This window comes from Melospiza georgiana, chromosome 1 (assembly GCF_028018845.1).
Source record: "Melospiza georgiana isolate bMelGeo1 chromosome 1, bMelGeo1.pri, whole genome shotgun sequence".
Taxonomy (NCBI): domain Eukaryota; kingdom Metazoa; phylum Chordata; class Aves; order Passeriformes; family Passerellidae; genus Melospiza; species Melospiza georgiana.
Genome location: NC_080430.1, coordinates 73095369 through 73119154, shown reverse-complemented (window position 1 = coordinate 73119154; position 23786 = coordinate 73095369). Strand labels below are relative to the sequence as shown.

Here is a 23786-nt window from a genome sequence, read left to right as displayed (position 1 = left end):
CTTGTCTTGTTACTTCTGCTCTTTGAAAAAGATAATCACATCAACAGAGCTGTTACAGGAGCGACATTTAATGCACAGAAATTTTTTAGCCTAAACTCTTTTTACATAGCAAGTAGTAGACCGATCTTGCTCAGTTTCCTTGGCTCCCAGACCTGTGACTTTACTGCCATTTTCATTCAGAGTCTCCTCCTGTGTCTCCTGTGCCACGGTTGTGTTTTGGATTTTTCTTCTCCATCTCTTTTCTGACTTCTCAAGCAGTTACACTGCCAGAGATAACTTTATATTCATGAGACTGAAATAACAGGGCCATGGTTAGGCTGCCACTTTCTAAAGCAGGGCAGCTGCCTGTGAGAGTGGCTGCTCACCTACACTGAATTTCATCCACTGTTTAGAAAACTTGCAAATTTGCACGAGCCTAAAAAAAAATTGCTGTGACAGCAATTTAACTTTGGAGAAAGTGAGCTGAGACTCTTTAGTTCATTAGTATAAATGTAGCCTCTTTACCGCCATGGACTAATGGGTCTAGTCTCTCCAGCCCCTTGAAAAGTGTAGCTTCTGCTTTCCACCAGTTGTAGGAATTTGAGCAAGGATCACAGGAACACCAGCACAGTAACTACTGAGGTGAGAAAATTACTGTGTAGGCAGCAAACTTCCAATGTAGGTTATCTTCAGGAGTTTTGCCTCCTAAATTTGAAGTCTCTGTTAGTATATGTTGGTTGCAGGAGTTTTTCAGTGTATATTAGTTTTCAAATATGAATTGATTTTCAAGATTGCAAGAAGTTGTTCTGTGTGGGGGGCTTGGTGATATTTGGGTTTTTCTGATTATTCCTCCTAGCTCTGTCACTGTAACATTTAGGACTGGAAAAATAAAAGAGACCCATTTAATGAGAATTACCAGAATATTTTAAATTAACCTTCCCCCGCCTTTCCTGTTACTATTCAAAATAAGTGAACCTTTTGGGACAAAATGTTCTGTTAAAAGAAAGCAGTTTGTCCCCTAAGGGTTGTCTTTAATTGTTTATGGCTCTGCCTGAGTAAGGATTCTGTAAAAAACCTAAATGTTTGCTTTATTGGCATTGCCTGAACTTCTTCCACTTGTTAGCTTTAAATGTCGAAGGTCTCATGCTGCCCCTCGTGAAGATAAAATCTTTGGATTTTTATTTAAAATATTTTCTCATGTGTTCTTAAACAAAAGAACAGTGGGCTGAAGGTACCTGGCTGCCTCAATATATGTTCTCTGCAGATCAAGCATAAAGCTAATTGGTATTGTACCTATATTTGGTTCTGAAAGATTCCTTTCTAGAACTCTAAATTAGGCAAATTGTTCTTCTTGTATCTTCTAAGCAAGGTGAATAAAGGGAGCTCCATAAGAAAAGCTACTCTTTCTTCTGTTAGTCTCTTCCTACTCCCCTACTGCACCAAGAAGAAAAACAATCCTGCTATTACTGTACATGAAAGTATATTCTGGTTAAGGGAACTAAAGGCAGTGTTTGAATGGATTTGGGGCTACAAAAGGTGAGGAAGCTGATGGATTTAAAGATTAAAAACTATCCATGAAAAAATCTGTTGTAAAGATGAGGAGTTTTTTTAATATATTGTGGGAATTCATTGCTATGTAGGGGATGATAAGATGATTCAAAAAGATTTTACAGAAAAGTAGATGTGGGATATTTCTACCCTCTCTGTTGTGACACTGTTAATGGCATTTCTATGTTGCAGGACTCAGTGGGTCTGTGTTTTAGTACATTTTATGAAAGTGAGTATAATGCATTCCAAATGTTTTAAGTAATTTCCCATTTGGAACTTACTGAGTATGATATTTAAGTAAACAATGAAGTACCAGCACAGGTTCATGGAGCAGAAGGTCACTGAGATGTTGACACAGCAAAATGATTGGCATGCCACTAATCTGAGGTGGAATCACAGAAGTTCCTGCATCAAATGTAAGTAAGTGCTGATGAATAACAGGAATGAAGGCAACAAGATTTCAAGGAAACTGGCTCACTGATTTTCTGAGTGCATTTGGTTAATGTTTCTTGTAAATACATTCAAATCCATAGCTAATTTGGTTTAGACTATGAAATTGGTCAACAAAGGCCCAGAGGAGAGTGGTTGTTGAATAAAGCTATTCAGGTCCTGGATGTCAGCAGTGTACACTGATATATCATGTGTTAACTAATTCAAATGAATGACCATGAATGAGTAATCGTTTTTCCAGAGAAGCTGTTTCTAAGGTTTAGCTTAGAAGCTGTTTTAAGGTTTCCTTAGGTTTAATGCTGGCCAGTTTTCATCCATACAGATAAGCTGTAGGAAAAGAGGATTCTGCTTACAGAGTTAGTAACAAGCAAGTCAGTGGCAAACAGCCTCTGTCTCTGGCTGTTTGGTATCTGCACTACATGCTGAACTTGAACGTCCATCGCACTTCCAGTTTGGTGAAGGACTTCCTTAGGCTGAAGATTTCCATTTCCCAGAAACTTCTGAGTATGAGCAGTTCTACTGCAGAAGTGAGTGACTTGAAACAGTGACTTACCACTTGGTGTTAAAGGCCAGCACCATGGCAGTGGTCAGTCTGGTTCCTTTGCAGCACTGGGATTGCATGTGCTCGCTACTGCCTCCCTCAGTCACCCCTTGTGAGGCTGGTCTGTGCCCTCTTCACCATCTCACAGAAGCAGAGGGCTGTTTTTCCTACCATTTAAATACTGTTTGCAGATAGGACTGTTTGCTGCGTATTTGAATATTTCCATTCCCAAAACTACTGTGACTGTGGTCTTATGCTGCTGCTCCTTGCCCTGCACTTGTACAGAGTTTTTTCCCCATTTCATAACACCTGAGAGGCCTCTTCAGGAGATGGAGGCAGTACAGCGGAGTCCTGCTGAAGTCACAGCAGCTGTAGCAGAGCGTGTGCCTTGTAGGATCATGTGGGTTTTTCTGAAAGACATTTGCACCTTCCCTTTAACTACACTGCAAAGCAAGGGGAAGTGGTGATGGGGAAGAAGCAGCTGCAATGTTTAATAGGCAACAAGGACCTAGGTAGGTTTGATCCCTTGCTGACAGATGAATGCACTGTTGATCTAAGTGTGAGTTATTTCAATCAGGTGAGTTTTCAAAGGAGTTTGGGATCATTAAGTGTGCTCTTAGATAAAATGGCAGGGTGGCTCTGGGGAGCTGGTAATGGGGTGTTGCCAAGGGGTTATGGTCTCAGTCCCTCTGCGGGTAGGTGTTTGCCAGCCTTAAAGACTCATCTCCAAGGCTTGAGGAATATCCTGGGCAAAGCAAGCTCCCCAGGCCATGCCAGTATTGCTCTTGTCCCAAGGATGAATATATGACTCAAGTCTTAGGGGTCAACAGGTATCTTATAAACATCAAAGTTAAAAATTCACCATGACTTTGTATTTCCTCCCTGGAATAGGCAGGCATAGGTGTTGCCACAGTGGCTGATGATAACCTATCAGCATAGTGTCTGCTTGCATGTACTTCAAATATCTGACGTACTAGCGGTGGCTGGTTGGGAGCATTTTTCTTTAGAATGCTGTGGACTTGAGGTTTTCAGACAGGCATTTAGCAGTGGTACATTTTTGTGGGATTGTAAAAGGTGTGTTGTGTAAACCACACCAGTGTGACTAAGGAGCTTTAATATAGTTGCTCTGTCATGGGAAATATTTGTGTGCTTGAAAATTTCAAGGAGACTGGGCAAAAGAATGGTATGGAAACTTGCCTTTCACAGGAAGAAAAGAGTTTCAAGTTGATGACATGACTTTGTGTATGGGTTGGAGTTTTTTGTAAATAGATTTTATTTTTTTAATTTCTTTATTTTAATACCTAGAGTTCTCAAATAAAACTAGAGCCTTCTGTGCTAAAATATTTTTCTAACTTTTTTCTCCAAGTATAGAAAGCTCCACATGCTGGGTCATACAGTAGGGCTCCCTCCCTGCAGTGGGTGATGAGGCAGCTGAAAGCAGCCTTTCTCCCTGGTCCCACAGCAGACTCTCTGCATGGATTGCTGGTACTCCAGAAGCTGCACTGTGACCCACCTGCCCCACAGGGCATCCCCAATTTAAAGGGATCTTTCCAAGAGCTCTGACTTTGCACTGCACTGCCTTTCTTGCTCACCTGCTGAGAGGCAGGTGCTCATATTTACACAGCCTGTATTTAGTCCACAGACTGAAACCTCAGATAACCTTTGCGACACATACTGAAAGAAAACCACTGATCATGATTGATCAAAACCCTTCACCTCACCCTCTATCCTCAGCAGCATGCGAGAGGCAAGGGAATGCCTTCACAGCCTTCCTGCACATAAGAAAAGATCTCCCAGGGTGCAACCATCTGCCTTTCAGTGTTGCTTCTCTATCCAAGTTTCCATCATGTCACTTTGAAGACCTTGAAGATTTAACACAGAGCCTGTGTTCCTGGTTCTCCCTCCCTGGGAAAGGGGGCATCACAAGGTGTTGGTGTCCATGTGCAGGTTAAGGGGAGTTCAGTGGCATGGATAAAGTGAAGGAGCATCTGGGGACGTAAACATGAGTGCACAGGTGCTGCTCAGATGCCCTGGTGTATCCACCAAACCATTCCCGCCCTTTGCTTTTTGGATTGAAAGTTTTGGGAAGATGGGAGACAAATTCAGGCATTGGCTGGGACTGAGCTGCCATTTATCCAAGCTCCTGCAAAAGAGGAGTTTTTACACTGATGCTGAAGGGGTTTAATTTTCCCACAGCTACAAAACTTGCAGTTTTGATGTAGATAGCAACTTTTAGAATAGCATTTAGCAGGTAATACCCACTTTTCTCTCTCTAGGAAGGAAGCAAGAAGAGATCCATACTGACCGCAGCCCCACTAAGCGGTCAGCCAGGCTCACGGTTTGTTTTCCATGGCAGGCATCACCAAAGAAAGGATCCTGGAATTATCCAAGGTATTATTTTCATTCTGTCACACCGCTAAGGCTGCACAGGTTTTCCATCTCTCCTCTTTCATGAGAGCTTCCCAAAGGCTAGTCCAATTGTTGCTTGTGTGCCACAGCGGTGAACAGAAACAAGAGGCACCTGAATGTCACTGTTAAGTTTGAAACCTTAATTTTTCAAGCATTTTGATTTTATTCAAAACAGGTGCTTTGCAAAAGTAGCTGACAAAATAATGTTCTGTAAGAGAAAAAAAATTGCTAGAACAGGCGTACAAACCAGTTTCAGTATAAATGTGTAGGTTTTATCTGTGCTACATAGAATGATATATGTGATAAGTGTGAGAGAATTGACAGTGCTACACATTCCCCGGTTCATATTTTATAGCATTCACATTTTAGTTTATAACAATCTACTGCAATCCATAATTAAGACTGTAAAGCACCCAGTAGTGGCTTCTGTGGGTTTTGGCTCAGAAACATAAAATTTAACTCAGAGGAAAATGTCTGAACTTTCAAAAAGAGGCTGTTTTCACAAAGTGGTAGAAAATGAGAGAAATTTCAGCTCAAACAAGAAATATTTCAGGCAGGATCGGGGTGAGAATGCAAAAGTAATTGAGCTGATTTGCAATACCCACTGCTCTGGAGCTCCTCTGAGCTGCAGGGCTTGGCTTTACTCGATGCCTTCAAAGCCTTCCCTTGACACCTTCGGAGCAAGCTGATAACACATCTAACTGCTAGTGAGAGTGTGAGTTTGCTCTTGTAAATCTCTGGTTAGAATGAGCAGCTGGTAAACAAACACAGCCTATAGCCTCGGTGTTGTGCTAAATGTGAAAAGGGGAAGAGACTTAACAGACTGTTCTGTATAAAAAGAAACATTTCCTTGTACCATAAACACAAACATTTTAAAACCTCCCGGCTGGCACAGAGCTGCATGTTTTCAGCAATGGGTGGATGAGGCTCCAGCAGAAGGATCTCACCCCAGTGCTATCCCTCCCTCTCAGTGGGCTCCCTCCAGGACAAACCAGGACTAGCACCGCTGCCAGCAGTTGGGCACACACCTTTGCACATGTCACACCTTACCTTGCAAAGCCCCTGACAAGTCTGCTTTGCATTTGTTCCCTACCAGGCATGCTGGCTGCTGTGGCCATCCCTCCTACTCTTCACTCCCAACTCAGTTCTGTTCCGGCCTGTGCAGCCCAAGTGTGGCGGGACCCTGACTCCTCAAGCAGGGTGACAGGGCTCTGACAGGCACTTGCAAGCTCGATGGCTTGCTGAAACCCATCAGCATGTTCCTTGCCCGGTCACCTCCAGAAGAGTGAGGGCATCAGGAGCAGCATGTCATGCAGTGTTGCTTTGAGCCACAGCCCACTGTGGAGCATCAAAGTCACCTAGGGGCCACCAGTGCCCAAACAGCCCCGTGGTGTCAGGGAACGAGGCCAGGACCTGCAGGAGCACAAGGACCTCGAGCAGGACCTGCTTAAGCAAAGATCAGGCAGGGCCCTTGCTGAGGACATTGGGGGGTCAAGCAACTCTAGAGTGATTAAAAAGGCTTTATGGTGCCTGGAAACTGTCTAAGGGTGAAGGTCATAGCTTGGTGCTGCTGTGGAGGCAGGCCCTCCTCCAGCTAGAAGGAAAAAGCTCAGCAGCTGCTTCTGTCCCGAGTGTATCATTCCTCTGAGCAGAAATCAGACAACAGCACCACCGAGGAAGGATCAGTTTTCAATATTCTCTTCATCTTTTGCGTTTGAATTAATGTATTTATTTGAAAACACAGAGAAACTCTACACTTTTTTCCAGGTCAAGGGTTAAATCTAAATACATAAGTGAAAGAACAACTTCCTTCTTTGCCCACGTCAGAAACGTGCTCCCAAGCTCATTTCTCAGCATGTGAGCACAGGGGCAGGTTTTGTGTCCCCAGGGTCATCTCCCCTGGATCCTCAGCCTGTGTAAACAGCCGGGCCCTGTCCTGCGACACCACAGAGAATTCCTGACCCTCTCTGAGGGCAGGGACATCGCGGCCGTGCCGGGCACGCCCCCAGCTGCAGCCCCTCGGCCCGGGCAGGGCGGTGCGGGCCCTTTCGGGGCTCAGGAGGCCACCGAGCAGCGTTCCGAGTCAGGTCGCAGGGACTGGCCCCGTGCACGGCCTGGAGTGGTTTGGGAGAGCTCCCAAAGCCCATCTTCCGCTTTTCTTCCCCTCTTGGCAGCAATCCCGTCCGCCAGCTCCCGACATCAGCTACAGTTCGTGGAGGGGGAAGGGAGGGGGACCGCGAGCTGCGCCAGAAGGCCGAGGCTGGCACCCACATGTTGCACGGGCACCGAGAGGGAACAGGGCACGGGAAGGGACGGGACAGAAGCTCTCCTCAGGGCTGGGGGCAGACCCAGGGCGCATGGGGGGCGAGGTGGGAGGCAGGCTGAGGCCCAAGATGTCCTCTGACAGTGACAGGCCCCCTCCGGGGGCGTGAGGAGAAGGCCACAATTCCAGGGGAGATGACAGCGGGGAAAGGGGCTCCGGGCTGGAACGGGAGGGCGCAGAGGCGGGGGCAGGTGGACGCACGGCCCTGCCGAGAAGGACCGACCGGGAATGCAATCCCCACCGGCCGGAGGAGGAACGTGGGCACGGTGACTAAACTTCTTGTAAAAAGGGGTGGAGAAAGGAAAGGGAGGGACAAGAAGCGAGGGGAAAAAAAAAAAAAAAAAAAAAAAAAAAAGGCCCTGCATGTCAAGGCTGAGGAAATGCTGTGGGAACTACAGCCAGGCGCTTTTTTTTTCTTCTTCTTCTCTCTTCTCCCCTCGTGTAGCTGAGAGGAAGGAAAGGAAGAAAGAGAAGTAGTCAGCTCAAATGCGCCTCGCTGCGCTGCCGGGGCGCGGGGGCTTGGCTGGAAGGATCTAGTTTCCCTTCGGTGGCAGGAAAAGGAGCCACGGGAGGAGGCAGAGACGCGCACCCAGACATGCCCGTCCCGTCAGGCTGCTGGCTCCTTCTCCTGTGCCTCGCTGCCGCCGGCAAGCAGGTAAGGCTGGGAGCCGGCCGAGGGGGAGGTGGGTGTCGCATCCCGCCCGCGGGGCTGGTTTGCTGGTCCCGCTGCTCGGGGCCATCGGCGATATCGGAGCCCGAGCCCGCGGCATCCCGCAGAACAGCTTCGCCTGCCTTGCCCCCCGCTCCCCTGGTTTGGGTTTTGGTTTTGTTTTTATCCCAGCAACTCATAAGCTTCTCTCGCTTCTGTAAAATCAAAGTAGTCCAAACCCAAAGTTGCAAAGGAAGCCAGGGGATCTGCGGGGAAAACAGCCTGCTTCTGCCCAGAGCAGGGTGTGAGAAACCAGAAAATATTTGCAGCGAGGTTGTTGAGGGATATAATTTGCATGTAGAGTAAAAATAAGGCAGACTCCACCCTACCGAACAGATTTATTCGAGAGAGCGTGGGCACACTTGTCCCTCAGGCATGGGACTCGGGGTTTTGGCAACCCGGGTTCAGCTTTCCAGCTTCCCCAGCGGGATGAGTCCCCTCAGGCTCTGGCCATCCCGCCATCCCAATGCCGGCAGTCCCCGCACAGCCCCGGGACGTGGGACGGCGCTGTGACCCCCGGTCCGCGAGTGGGCGGCCGCCTGACTCGCCCGGAGGCTGCTGCGCTGCTCACGGCAGAGCCGGGAACCCAAGCCCGGAGCCGGGAACCCAAGCTCGGAGCCGGATCAGCTGCCCCAGAGGGCAGCCCTCTCCTCCAACGGGGGAAGGTCTGAGCGAGGTTTGGCTCTGCGGTTGTTTGCAAACACAGCGTGCTCCGGTCGCAGCTCTGTGCGATGCCAGGTGGCTGCTGGTCAGCGTGGTTCACTTGGGATCGTGGCTGGTCTTCCCCTGCTGTCGGAAAGATCATTTTCTACAGCCAGCTCCTGCTCAGCCGTGTCAGTGGCGTACATGACATTTCCTCCAGCAGTTTACATCGGCAGAAGCTTGCTTTGCTCTTTCTAATTACACAGCTTAAAAATTATCCTTCTCCCTTGTGGTTGTTTAGACCCTTCTAGACTGGCAGCATTTGCAAATAACATGCTACCCTTTATTTACACTTTATTTCCTCCATTAATCTATGTTTGGCAGCCTTGCTACCATTTGTATTTATTTCATCAGAACTTCTGGTATTTTTCTATGTGTCATTATTCTTGATAAGTTATGTAACCTGAAGTGCTTCCCTCAACATGGGGATGTAACCAGGCCATGGCTGGGTTCCCTGAAAGCAAGGTGCAACTTCAAGAAAAAAGAGATAAAAACCCAAACCAAAACAGAAAACCCACTACTGTCTACAGCTTACAATTTCATGTCTGACCGCACAGTCCTGAGAGCCTTTCCTTTGGATTCCTGGTCCTAAATATGTTGCCTAAAACCACACAGGCCTTTTTTTCCCCTCTAAAACATAAGTTTCATTTTGTCCACCCTCACTCTCAGGCTTCTCTCAAATCGCTGCTTTCCAGGTGTCCTCCATATGTATGTGTATGAGCTTGCAAATTTTAAAAGTGATTTTTACATTACAGCTTTCAGAGGGTTTTCCCTGTCCCTCAGTATCCTCTGTGTCTCTCTTTTTTCCTGCCCTGGTGCTCGGGACTGATCAGTGCAGCAGGAGGAGCAGACCTCAATGCTCTTCGTGCCTTTGCTTCAGGTCACTAGCCATCACATGCCTGCTTCCTTCTGGAGCCATTTGGGCTTAGTGCAGTTTTTCCCTTTGGAATATCCTCATTGCCTGGAACTGGCTCAGCCTTTGACCAAGCCTCGGAAATTCAGATTTCCATGGTATAGCTCCCGGCGTGTTTCAGGTACCGTGATGTAGGAGCCAGAGCTCCTCATCATTTCTCACCTCTTGATTCGTAGGCTTTCACAGGACGCAGAACAAGGAACTGGTATTTATTCTGGGCTGATGTGTAAAGTCTTTCCACTGCCTCCAACACGTGCCCAATTCTGAGTCTGTGTTTGTACAGGGTGCAACTTTGCATCGCCGTTGCTTTGGACAAGTAGCAGCACAAAACTGTAGGAAGCTCCAGGAAAGTTGTAGCATAAAGATAAGGATAAAACATAATTTTTCAAAGAGCCCATTAATTTAATATTCTGCCTTCAAGAGTGAGCAGAACCTACAAGAATGTGAAAGGCAAGCTCAGAGAGGTGCTGCTCTGGAAGAGCCTTTCAGTTTCTCCCTTGACTGATTTGAGCAGTGGTTTCTTAGAAGAGAGTTGCTTTCTGATGGAACAATTGTGAGAATACGAGTGGGAGGGTTGAGGTTTTTCTGGTGCATTTGTGTTAGTTTAGACTGGTTAATAGGGTGGAATAGTGCTCGAACGGTGATATTTGCAATTTATTTCCTGCAAAGAATGAGAAGCATTTAGAAATATAAGTTATTGCATACTCACTTCATAATTCTGCTGAGAATAGACATGATCATTGTCATCATTTTCACCAGAGAGGAAATGGGAACAGAGAATTCGTGACTTGCTCTAGGTCACACACCAAGCATGGAGCAGAACTTCTGGGCACAGAGCTCAGTCCTACTTACCTTGTGCTTCAGCCACAACATGATCTTTCCGAGTGATTTGTTTTGGGCACCTGTCAGAGATATTTTGCTCTCTGGGGCATGATCTGCTCAGCTTCTTTGCATGGAATAGTCACATCCCTTTCCTTGCTGAACACCAGCAAAGAGTATCAGTGCTACTATCAGATGGGAGTCAAAGTCTCTGAGAATGTGCATTTGCAAGTGTGCAGTAAATCAGTTGCAGCACAGATTCATCTCCCTTTGTGTGGCATGGAATGTGTCCTTCCACTGCTCTGTAACATCTACTTCATAGCTAATGTTTGCTCATTGCAAGCATTTGGAACTCTTTGCAGTGTAGAAGAGTTTTGGCAAAAATACAGATTTGTCTCTAACTTCCTGAAATGCACAGTGTGTATGATGAGAGAGGGGGAAAAAGAGCATAACAGTGACTGTGCTGTGTTACCATGGGCTCTCCTGGTCCATTTTTCCTGCTCTGATTAGGGCCAAAGGAATCATTCAGTAGAGCAAAACTTCTACAATATCTAAACTCCTGGATATATTCTACCATTAACAGCATGGGCTTCAAAGCTACTGTAATTCAAATAGTTCATTTGTAAAAATTGCCTTGCAGCAATGGTTCTTGTGAGGAGCACTGGCAAGCCTTCCATTGTCTTGCAGTTTCCCCTAGAACATGTGAAAAATCTTACAGCACCTCATATCAACAGAATGTAATGTATGTAAAACTACATCAAACCACAATTTAAGAGATCTGTCCCACTTCTCTTTTCATGTTAAGCATCATCTGCCTGATGTAATTTTTTCTTTCCCACCAACAGGACCAAAACAAACCTTTGCCACATTTCACAAATTGGTAGAATTCAAAGCTTATCAGACATCTCAAGGGTACTGACCAATGTCATCTAGGTCACAGGGCTTTCTTCATACGCTGTCAGAAGGAGAAAAAAGCCAAAAGAAACAGGTCAAGCAGAGAGGTTAACTGCATCCCTAAGGATCTTTTTTGTTTTTACTGCCCATTACTGTCTATAACCTTCAAGCTCAGAAAAGTGGGATGTAACTTGACAGCCGGGCAAGAACCAGTGCACATGGTAAAAGGGCTGCATGTGTAACTACGACATAGAAAATCATGGAAAACTCAAAGTGATGCCCTCCAGCATCACTTAACACTATTTAACACACCCTTGGCACTATGTAAAGGAATCATACTTGAGTCACTTTGCTAAGCTTATCCATCTGTCCCTAGGAGTTCAAGTGGTGAGAGGCTCCCCTGTAGTAGGTACATGCACAGATGCAAGGAAAAGGAAAAGGCAATGCTTACTGCAAGGCAATGCCTCCTGCTTCTCCCTGCCCACTTCCTCTCTGTATGACCAGGTCTCCAGGAAGTCTTTGTGGTGACCAGAGCCAGGAGGGTTCCTGCCAGCACATGCTGTTACCACAGAATTCACATCTCCCTCCATCTGTGCCCCTTGCTGCAAGGAGCTGCTCTGCAATAAAGGCTGCAGGACACTCGGAGGAGATGGTTGCTTAGGGAGCTGGTTGAGTTTACACAGGAGGGAAGAGGGAGACCGAGATAACTGGTTCATCATGTAGTCAGCTGCAGCTCTGCTCCTTGCATAGACTGTCCCCTTTCCATAGGAAACTGGAAAGTCAGCTTGCTGGAAACTTGCTGGAAGCTCGGCTTGCAAGGCAGCGCTGGCTTCTGCTGCTGCAGCCACACACCCCTGTTTTTAAGGATGCCTTGGCTGGTGTTGCTTGCATGGAGAAGCAGCTGCTCTGAAATTGGCTTATTATTGCCGATGGAGAAGGCAAAGGCAAATATTTGTGTGTTATAAATGCAAGATAAAAATTCAGTGATGTTTAACCAGGTTGCACTCTGGACTCGAGCAGGCCTTGGTCTGTGCGCCACAATAGCCTGCCTGCAAGAACTTGCCCCTTTTTATGACTTACTCTTTGAAAATGGTCCAAAGTTCATGTAGTAGAAGAAAAACTCCACCAGCAGCAATGGCTGGAAGTCACAAGGTGGCTGCAGGTGGGAATCCAGCTGTGCTGGCACTCAGGGCAGCCTGCTGTTGTGCCTGCCCTGTGGGAGCAGGACTTGGTGTGATGCTTTGGTGCTCAGGAAGGCAAATTTTCTGATTTGTCCCTGTCTGTGTGTCACTGCAGTGTGCTATCATATTTGTGATGGGGTGCCTTCTGGAGGGCTCAGCACTGCACAGCAGGAGCAATGCTGACATCACCCTGGCACTCCAGGACATCCTGGTTTGTGTCTCATACCTGTGTACCTCATACTGCCTCAGCTGCTTTGTGCAGGGCTTCTGATGGTTGCCTCGTTTGTTTGCCTTCTCAGGGTGTGAGCTCTCTGGGCATGGCTTTCTTTGGTGTTTGTGCAGTGCCCAGGATGTCATGGCTGCAAACGAAGCCAGAGTCATTAATCACCTTGGGATAGCGCCCCATCTGTTTCTCACCAAAGTCACAGGGAGGTCTGCCCACGCAGGCCCAGGAAGGGAGTGGATACATTGCCCTGGCTGGATGCCGCGGTGTAGGCTGCAGCATCCAGCCCTCACCCTTGTTCTCTGGATCTTCTTCTGCCCAAGACCCCTGCAGCATCCCCACAGCAGAGGCACATTCCCCACACCGCTTGGCCAGATGTGTTTGTGCTGCCTCCCTGCAGCATTCCCAAAGGAGTGGCTGGAGGAGGGGCTCTGGCAGGGAATGGCAGCATAGTGGGCAGGCAGAGAGAGCCTGAGAGAGAGCTGAGACCCAGGGTTGCTTCTCGGCCTCTGCAGAACCCTCTGGCTGCCTCCCTTCTTGAAATGTAGATAAAAGAGACCAGAAAAGGCTGTGTTTTGGTAAAAGAGCCAAGCTGTCCGGTTTAATCCACCCTGCAAGAGCAAATTAGCCAAGGAGGGGGGAAAAATGAGGTCATTCACCCTCACCACTTTGTGGCTACTCCAAAAGAAAAAGAAGTATATAGGGTCTGTTCAAGAATGGCAAAGAACAACATTTGTGACTGCAGATGGACACAGAATATATTTAGTCAGTTGTCAAAGGGGAGGGAAAAGAAAAGAATCTTGTATGGAAATAAAAATACTGTGAAGTTTTGTTAGGCAACCCATTAATCTGGAATGCAGAAATACAGATAGGGAAAAATGCGCAACTAGGTTCATATGAAGTCCTAAAATTGCTTATGTAGCACACAAGAAAATCTATTTTGAGTGCATTATTTTCCCACAGTGAAGAGTTTTGCCTTAGGAGCAGCATATGCTCCAGTAACTTTGCATTGTTTGGGAGCAAGGATGAGAAGGTTCCTTGAATCTGATCTCACAGGAAGAAAAGCTCTCCCCTGCAATACCACATGTTGTAAAACAGGCTGCTTATGGAAAGCAGCCAGGGCCTCTTCCAATCAGGGAGGAATATTTCCATAGACATTACTGGCCGCAGCCACCGGCAGAGCTGGTTCCTTGTGATTGACACCTAAAGAGTGAATTAATCAATCCTCAGCCCAGTCCTGAGCTCTTTAATAAAGGCAGCAGTTCCTTCACAACGGAGGAGGTGCAGACACAGTCATGCAGTCCCCCCTCTAAGTCACACTGGAGCAGAATGGGCTGTGGGTGTTACATGCATCCCCCCAGACAGCCATCATCCCCAGCCCCTGCCCTTCATGTTCCTGCCTGCAGACTATGCAGCAGTTGTTCCATGGACAATGCTAAAATCCAGGAGAAGGAAGCCAGAGCAGAGCGTCAGGTGGTGCAAGCTCTCTGCTACTACAGGCTTTCTCATTCTGCCCAGCAGCTCGGCTAGGATTGTGGGATTTCGCCTCACATAGTAAGAGATTACCATGTTATGTTCCACTCTGAGGGTGTACTGGAAGGGTACATAAATATACAGATTTTTAAGCATGGAAAGTCCACATTGGACACCTAATCTGGCATCCAGCCCAAGAAATCTGTCGTGGTCATTTCTTCATTAAAATTCATCTTCAGCTGATGAAGCATAGAGAAATGATCTGCTGAACTAAAATGCAAGAGGAGCGTGCTCCCCCTAAATCATTGTAGCTTTACTGTTTGGGGTTTTTAAAAATTTTTTTTTTAATTAAGCATGAATGAGTGTAGGGTGTAGAGTTACTCATGATGAGTCATTGAGACAGTACCTGGAGTGGGAAGGCTACTTAACTTTCCTTTGGAGCGCTGCTCTCACACCTGTTCAATCTAGAAGAGATTTGCCTCTGCAGGCCTTACCACAAGCACACCTAGGTATTAGCTTTGATAATGCCATTATTCTGCAGCCTTTATTTCTGCTCGTTATGGACTGTTGGTCTTGCTGTCAAGCCTTTTTTGGTAAATATTTTGGTTTGGTTAGCATTGGGGTTCTCAGTGTCTGATTGACCTTCAGAGTATTCTGCCTAGTAGCTGTTAGTCTTTGAATTGCTGCAGCTGTGGGTGCACACAGGTTAAAGCACGAGGTTTTGCAGCCAAGTGCAGGCAATGTGCAGGCACTGCTGACTGCCCAGGCAGTGAAAATGTTAAGTGTGCCCCTGTGGCTGCCTGTGGAGGTGACTTTGTCTCTGAATGACAAATGTTGTGCACGTGATGGCAAGTCCATGGAAGCAGGCTGGCTGATTCACAGCCTCAGTCAGTCCCTGTTTCAGCCCTGCTGTCTCTCACCCCCATTGTCTCCCCTCTGATCTATCTGATATACCTGAGGTTCCTGTCTGCCTGCCCCCAGCCCGCCGTGAGAGCCGTCAGTGTGGCACTTCTCCTTTGCGTAGCTGCTGGCCAGAAATAGCTCTGGTGGGTTTGAGACTGAGGAATGCTCCTTCCCACCAGTGGAGCAGCACCAGTTGCTCAGGTGTTTGCTGCACGCTGGAACAGAGGGACAAGGGGAATGGGCAGGACAGAACTTCTGCCACCATTTGCCCAAGTCCTGGCCGCACGTTACGGTTTTCTCTTCACCTCTTCATTATTGATTTTATCCCTTACGCTCTTTCTGGCCTCTTCAGGCATTCGGGCTGTAGCAGAGTTTTAAGGACCTATTTTTAAAAGTGAAATAATATTTAGTTTAAGCTGTTGCCATTTCCCGGCTGTTTTACCACGTGGTGGTAGTTCTGTGATGTGGTTTACTGGTCACTGGAAAGTTGACATCACCAAAAGCATTTCATTCACAATCTAAGATTTTTGTGATGAATTACAGGCCTGCAAGCAAATAACTGGAATTGCAAAGCTGTGACTTGGGTGCTGCTTTGATTTAATTTTTATCCACAGTGAAGGCTGTCCATGAAGGAACTGTTGCATGCAATGTGATTATGATTAAGTCTTTAACACAGGACTCCTCTTTCCCCTTGTACACCCACAGCTGTAAAGTTTTCCAGAGTTATTACTATTATGTGCCTCAACAGAGTGCCTGGGAGCACCAGCCACACCAGCACCCATCGAGAACCAGATTCTGTTTTTGCTCTTAGATAATTGTTTAGGCAAGCCTCTGAAACTGGCAATGAGCTGAAGAAATCTGGAGTCTGGTTAATTGTACTGCTGACCCAAAACAGGTGGGAGGCTGGAAGGCTGTGGGCACAGCTGGTACCTGTGAGGGGAGAGGCAGTGGCTCGTATTTGAAGATGACTGCAGAGGCCCTCTTAACTGTACTTGCAGGGGCTACTTCAGTTCAGGAAACTTCTCAAAGCTCACTCCTGTTGACAAAGGCTCATAAAGCCCCAAATCCACAGATTTTTCTCCGTTTTGTAGCAGGCAAGTCTAAGGACCTCAAAGCAAGTGGCTTGAATAAACCTGGGCTCCAAAGTATAAAGAAGAAGTGGTGTGTGCAAGGCAGGACAGACCAAAGTTGTCTTTCCCATAGGTACTTTGATGCTATAATAATAAATGGAGAAAAAAAATGTGCTTTGCTCAGTGAAATGATGACAGGTGGCTTGAATACTCTCCAGAAACAACTACACTGGTCAAGAAGGTGTCATCTTAAAAGACAGCTATCCCTTGACGTGTCTCTTTACATCTCAATTTTTGCAAAACTGAGATTATTGCTAATGAGCAATCCTCATTGAGGCCTCAGGTTCTTGTTCAAAAGTGTCATGGGAAAAAGATTGTGGAAACCCCCGACCTTGTTCTTCCAGATTTTTTCTTTTCAAGGAAAGAGGCCCATGCAACTCTATCTTTTCTGAAGTGTGAAGAGCAAGAAGAGTAGTTTTAGCATCCATGACACACAGCTTCTGCTGCCCTCTGATTGCTCAAGGGCACAAAGAATAAATATTTCATTAAGCCTGAGGACAGGAGTCTGAATCCTGCTGGTTCTCCCCTTCAAAAGCTCCTGTGTGTGTGTTTTTTTAAGGTGTGAGTAACACAGTGTTTCTTTGTAGTGCTGTCGTCAATGTTCTCCAACCCTAAAAGCACAAGCACACTCTTGCTTAGTATCCTTTTCAACAAATAAGTAAGAAAAAAACACAAAGCTGAAAAGTCTCCCCGTAGCTCAACACCAAAACACAATCTTTCTGCAAACCTTGATGTAAGCATGCCTGTTTTTCCAAAGAAGTCCATTGTGGTAATCATGTGCTTAAAGGTAAGCAGGTGTTGGTGTGCTTTACCAAACTGGATCTACCAAGCCTGGAGGAGGTTTGTCTTTTTCCCCCTGGCTTCTTCCCCTGTCAGGTATAGTTGTTCTGAAGTAATATTGATCAAACAGGAAAGCTGCCTGGTATTTTAGGAGCTGCTGGAAATCTGGGTGCTTTGCACACTTTCAAAATGACAAATTAAACTTACACAGGACACCTAGAGCTCTCTGAAGCACGTATTTACACATGGTGATGGGATTTAATGAGCAGCTTCATCAATAGTGAGACCATTAAAGGAATGAGCAGACTGGGTGTAATCTCATTTAAGCGCTTCGGAGGAAGTTGGCACTTTCTCTCTCTAGATAAGAGCTTGGTGGTGTCCAAATCACTCTGACCCACAGGCCAGCATCCGAGGAGAGGAAGGATGTTCCAGGGGTAACGGAGCAGACTTGGGCCTTGGGAGACTTGGTTTGGTTTCCCGTCACCTCTGTAAAGCCAGATGGCCTCCTGGTACAAGTTCCTCATCTACAAATAAATTGCACTTCCCTGTCTCAGAAGGACACATTGGCAGGAATGTGCTGGTGGTGGTGAAGCATCAGGTCATCGTGCTGCCAGCAAGTACTTCTCATCCTCCAAAGGAAGTTAATGTACAGTTTGAGACAGACACATCTCCCTGGCAGAGGGATTAACATGGGTTAGCTTCACATCTAACAGAGCTGTGTTAGCAAAAAGTTTGGATCTCATCTTAAGAAAATTCCAGGTTGCTTTGATTTCCCTTCCTGTCCGCTCTTGCCCCAGCTTTCATTCTTGGCAGATCCAACCAGTCCATACCAGGCTAGAATCCCTCACCTTCACCTGGGAGTTTGCCCCATGAGAGCCTTGTCCTTGGACCATTGGGCACAAATCAAAAGAGGGAGTATTCAGCTTTATGAATGCCTTGGCTTGTGTGAAAAGGGGAAGGACACAGACACAGAAGAGGGGAAGGACACAGACACAGAAGAGGCTGCTCATTGACACAGAGCACAGGTTAATGCAGCCCTCACTGTGTTGTAAAGCCTGGTGGTATCAAATGATGTCCAACAGGTGACTGAGCCTGCTCCCTTCACCTTGGTTCCAGTGCCCTGCTGCTTCTCTTCAGGCTGAGTTGTGATTCTCAGAAATTACTCCAGACCCTTTAGCTGAATGCTCCTTAGCAGATTTGCGTATTCTTCCGCAAAAAGGATGACTTTGCCCTTGTTTGACACTTCAGTAATTTTTTTAGTCTTTTTCTCTAAAGAGGAACTATTAAACAGGGGCAAACGAGGAAGAAGAGTATATTCTGTAACAAAAAGTGAGTGCTGAGACTGCTTTTGGTCTCACCATGATTGTTACCTTTGTGGATGGCTGGGTAGAGAATCGATTGCTCAAGACATTCTTTGTGCTTGGTTCCACATCATCACCTCAAGCCCTTTACTGGCCATCTCAGTGTTTTAGCCTGAGGTGTGTTACAGAAAACGGGCTCTTTCAAGCGTAGGGGTCACTGAGCTGTGTCACTGTTCAGCTGCCAGGCTGGCCCAACTCTCCTTTTCCTAGATTGCCTCTTCCCTCACCAGTGCTGCCTGTTATCCTGTGCCCCTCCTTGGAGGTGCTGTGTAAACAGGGAATGGAGTGTTTGTTCCAAAAAGGCATTATCTAATCGCAGGAAAGGTACTGCTAATGAGTGCAAAGAGACAGACAAGGAAACAATGAGACAACACAAGACTAGACTCTTAATTTGACCCACAATTGTTGTGATGATTAAAAAAAAAAAGGCTGTAAGTTGTTTATAGCCTGCAAAAATACAAGAGCTCAAGACCTCTGACTTGTGCTACTTTTTCTGTTCCAGACACAGCTAGTGCAGTTTTGATAAACACAAGTCATGCACCAACCCATGGCTCAAACTGCAAGCCAGAGGGTGGTGTTCTAAAAAAAAATTCAATCTTTTTTGGTCATCTTAAATACACAAGACCTTTCCCAGCATTAGAAGAGGGCAAGGTGCTTAGGGGAAACTATTTTTTAAGGGGTTGCTATTGCTTAAACTAGAAAAGGAGAGAGGAGAAGATGTAAAGATTTGGAGGAAACAAGGGGAGAATGCTAAGTAGAGGAATGGGAAGCAGCACCAGCAGGCCTAGGGTTGCCATGTGCTATTAGATGGCAAAAGCTCCCTTTAACCAGCAGAAGAAGCTTTATTCCAGCTTTGTCCAAGTTAATGCAGTTGTCAGAGCTGTATCCAAGAGTGAAGAATTCCTTGCTATGGGCTTGATTTTGAATCACCTTATCTAATTTCAAGATCAACAACTGTGAGGTGTTGGGTTTGCCTTGAGGACTCTGAGCTGCCAAAGCAGGGTCAGTGAAGGGCTGGGCACAATGCTCAGCTAGCCAGGATCCCCAGCACAAGCCATGCCCTCAAGCCTGGGCTCTGGGGGGAACCACTGTGTGCACAGGGTGCTGAGAGCTGGCAGGGAATGCAAAGGCCCATGAGGGCCAGAGGCAACTCTGCTGCCCACTTTGCAGATTCCCTGTCATGTAGCCACTTTAGATGGTGAGGGGGAGAGGGAGTGCTTTGTGTAGATTTGTGTTGGTTTTGGTTTGGGTTTTTTGAGACACAAAGAGCTGTTGGATAATTGCATCACCTTTCTGGATGGCTGCCTCAGTTCCATGAGACCACCTCTGCAGGACACACTAGGAGCCATAAAAAGCTGCAAAATTTAAGCCCAGTATTTTATGGGACTAGCCAAGAGCATTTTGTATCCCAGTGGGAAGCTGGGAACTTCTTCTTTTTCAGGAATATAAATCATTCACTTTGCTTGTTTGCTTAATGCTCTGCATTAAAACTGGCAGTTTCCCAGGTCTTGATCTGAGGTAATTTCTGTGGAAGAGACTACAGAGGTATCTCTATGCCTTTTTTTGCCTTTACAATTGTTTTATAGTCGTAGATTTTAAATACAAGAGTTATGTAGCAGGCCAAAAGTTCATGACAAATTGCAAGATGGATTATTTATTTGTCACCTGGCTCTATTAAAAGTTCCTGTGTGTACATCATCAAGTACATACTCTTAGCATGCTTACAAAGCACCTTTGAAATCACAAGTGTTGGGTAAGTTTTATTGCTTGGCTGTCCACAAGAGATACTCAAGACAGAACATCTTCGTTCTCTCTGCCAGTGCTGGGACTGGGTAGGGCTGGAGCTCTCCAAGTGTATTGGTTCTCATCATGTCCTCTCTTTCCTTCCCTCCTCCAGCTGTCACTACAAATCACTCCTCCGTGTGAGAGCGAGCAACACTATGAGTACTTGGGACGGTGCTGCAGGAAGTGTGAGCCAGGTATGTGAGCACTGTGGGGCTGAGAGGCTCCTCAGCAGCTGCTCTGAGGGTGAGGCAGCCAGCTCTCCTGGCTGCTGGTGGATTGGCACGTGCCCGGCAGCTGCCTGGTCTCAAGTGCCTTCCTAGGGCAGGAGTGGTCCTGCTGGCCTCAGCAAAGGCCACGGCAGCTGTTTTGTTGGGATAGCACCTAACCACTGTGGGAGACAGACAGGAGCTCGATTCTTGTGCCCCCAGGCTGCCCAGTTCACAGATGTTTCAGTGCCACACTGAATGGGGACCAGATTGACAAACTAAAAAGGTGCAGGAAGAAATGATTGTCCATAGCAGTGTTAGCACCCAATCTCTTACCTTTCTCTAACCTCCTTAGACAGCTGCTCTACAGCTTCCAGGTGACCTACTTGTTCTTTTCTCAATCACAGGGAAGTATTTGTCTGCTAGATGCACTGCTACTTCTGATAGCGTGTGCCAGCCATGTGGCCCAAACGAGTATATGGATGTCTGGAATGAAGAAGATAAATGCTTACTACATAAAATATGTGATCAAGGTGAGCTGTTGATACTGCAGAACCCTTTAATCCAAATTAGTGAAGCATGGAGATGGGAAAGTGGATCTAGGGAAGTTGCTGTGTTCAGGTGGCCAACACCAAAGAAGAGCCTGGCAGAGAGGGAGGTCCCCAGACAGCAGAGCACCATGACTGCAGTCTCAGTGCTGCTGATAGTGATTATCTTCACCGGGGCCATTCACCCCTGTGAGCTGATTTTAGAAGTTGTCCTTTTGCCCAGCACACTCTGCATTCACTTCCCCTAATGTGTTTGTCTCACCCTTGCAAATGCTGTGTTTATTTTCTGCAAAAGCCACAAGGAAATGTATTGTTTAGAAGTGCAGTGGGTGAGGAGCCCCGTGCTGATCAAGGGTCTCCCGTGCTTCCGGAAAGACACCATTTCCTCTAACATGAATGGCTTTGCATCTGCCATTCAAGCAAAGCAAGAAGGTAGAACAGGAGGTTCAGAAACTTGAGGCTTGTTATCAGAGAGATTTTTCCTCTCATCTGCTTTCTCTTTTAGGGAAGGCCTTGAGAGAAGTGAACCCAGGGAACAGCACGTTCCAGCGGCAGTGTGCTTGTACGACGGGCTACCACTGGAACGAGGACTGCGACTGCTGCCAGAGAAATACCATGTGTGCTCCCGGACTCGGAGTCAAGCCTCCTGGTAAGATGCAGAAAGGGGATGTACAAAGTGAAATGCTGGATGAGGCCAGCATCATGTGGCTTGTGACATTAGAGAGGGTCCTTTAGACTCTCAGATGACAACAGAAGATGCATGTCTGAGTTGTTGTTATTACTGCATGTAATCCTCCTGGACTATTCACATTTTGATGGCTCCTGCCTCCGTAGTTTAAATAGTATCTTGGATCAAGTGACTTCTGCAAGATATCACGTGGACAGTAGGCAGTAGTTGCAAGGTGTCCAGTACATTTCTGGTGTTTGCTGAGGTGTCTGACTGTGAGTCACTAGGTCATGCGTTGCTCCTGTATTCAGAGAATCACTCTTTTGGGAGTTGTTCCTGAGGTCAGATTTGCAATCTGGTTTTGTGCAATGACTTTGCTTTGCCACTTTTTAATGTTACAAACAAGTTAAAACTGATTAGCACTTTTCAGGTAGCTCATGTATTCTGTTTTGGATGGCTAGTAGTACAAAAGTTTATTACAGACATTTAATTTAAATCTAAAACCAGATGCAGGTGTTTTGTGGGTGGAAAACAGAGTTAAGTTCAGAGTGAACACTGGGAGCAGCTGCACCAGGCATAAGGAACCCCAGAAAAGCAGCAAATAATAGAGAAATGGAGGAAGAAATGCTTCATGTGTCTGGAGGACAGTTGCTGTTTTTTCTCCAGCCTAACAAATCCTGATGCAGCATTTTGTTTACTGTGGCTTCATAGAAGTGACAATACCAGTCAGTGTCACTGTCTGTGGCACAGCATCATCATGAGGGAATAAATAGAAGGGGAAGGGTGTAACAGCTGTGTGTTATTTTTCAGTAAATAACACAAATGGCTCCTGGTCATTTCTCGTTTTGATCATGTAGAGAAGTGCTCAGGTGAGACTTTCTGGGGCTTACATGAGGCTGTGATTGCTGCCCTAATACAACCTAAGACCCCACTCTTTATGAAAGCTTTTAGGGGGCTTGAGGGAGGAGAGTGGAGCGGGAGGATGGGAAGCATAGTCACCTTCCTCTCACTTGGAAGGAGCCCACAGAAACTCATCTATGACATTTTTCTTTCCTACACACAGTGCAACAAGACAGGGACACAATGTGCATACCATGTCCCAGAGGCTACTTCTCAAAGGTCTCTTCATCCACTGACGAGTGTAAATCCTGGACCAAGTAAGTCCTTGGGTGTTGTAAATGAAGCACACCAGCCAGAAGGCAGGGAGAAGCTTGGGCAAAAGCATTTCTCAGTGGGGTGGTCCAGACTGCCTGTAGAGCACATGGAGCATCAGCATTGGCTGTGCAGTGATGAAGGCATTGTCAGGCTGAAGCTTGAATTTTCCTTAGAGGAGAACAAGAGAGAGCAGTGACAACAGGACTGCTGAGCCAAAAATAAAGTAGCTGAGATTCTTAGGGGCGGAGAAATGTCGTGTTTTACAACAGAAAGTACTGCTCTGCATAAGTGTAGGAGGCACAAAAAGCTTCCTTGGGAGAACCTAACTTCTTTATCTTTCTATTTTAGCTGTACAGCTCTAGGAATGGAAGAAATTGTGCCTGGGACTGACAAGTCTGATGCAGTTTGTAAAGAACAGAAGATGCCTGAGCCATCAGAAGATGGTTTGTGTCCTCATAAGGGTTGTTGATTGGAAAGTAGCAGGGAGGAGGAGGGATGTGATTAATAGAGGTTTGGGCTGACGTAAATCCATTTTCATTATGGGTGACTCTAGGGAAAGCAGCTGTAGACCAAGACAGTGCTCTTGGATGGAAAATCCCATCTTTAAAAATTGTTTCAGGCTTGGTGACTCTAGGGCCTGTGTCCACTATTAAGCTGAGTGGCAGTATTGCCACTAAAGCTGTGTGGCAGCATTGCTGTTACAGCCATGTTATACCCATGACTCCATCACATTTACAGCTTGTTCATTTTTATGTGCTTTCCATACACATTACATGTATAAAGACTAGCAGCTCCTCTCCTTGCTTATCTTATAGCAATGGATACAGTCTCAGCCTGATCCCCCTCAGGTATCCCTTCTTGCCCACTGTCCATGTCCTTATTCAGTGTGGAAATGGTACCAAGGAGGTTGCTTGCCTGACACACAGCGATCCATCATAACTTGAGATAAAAGACAAATTTCTCCACCTGTATCTCCATGAAATGTGTGTCCTCTGTCCCCTGAGTGAGATCAAGCTTACCACAATGGCCTGCTGGCAGCTTGCAAGGGAACATTGAGAGAAGCCTGAGCAGACAACATTGCTCTGTA

The 23786-nt window shown here is 46.5% G+C and overlaps 1 protein-coding gene across 4 annotated transcripts in view; it reads left to right on the top strand.

The window, feature by feature from the left end:
- Positions 1 to 7622: 7622 nt before the first annotated feature.
- Positions 7623 to 23786, top strand: part of TNFRSF11A (TNF receptor superfamily member 11a) — a 28187-nt gene continuing 12023 nt past the window's right edge. For all 4 annotated transcript variants that reach the window (XM_058040924.1, XM_058040915.1, XM_058040907.1 and 1 more), the window contains exons 1-6: positions 7623 to 7905; positions 20236 to 20317; positions 20737 to 20862; positions 21383 to 21526; positions 22608 to 22701; positions 23048 to 23142. In XM_058040924.1, the coding sequence (XP_057896907.1) occupies positions 7846 to 7905; positions 20236 to 20317; positions 20737 to 20862; positions 21383 to 21526; positions 22608 to 22701; positions 23048 to 23142 (601 nt within the window). In that variant the 5' untranslated portion in view covers positions 7623 to 7845. The remainder of the gene's footprint in view (positions 7906 to 20235; positions 20318 to 20736; positions 20863 to 21382; positions 21527 to 22607; positions 22702 to 23047; positions 23143 to 23786) is intronic.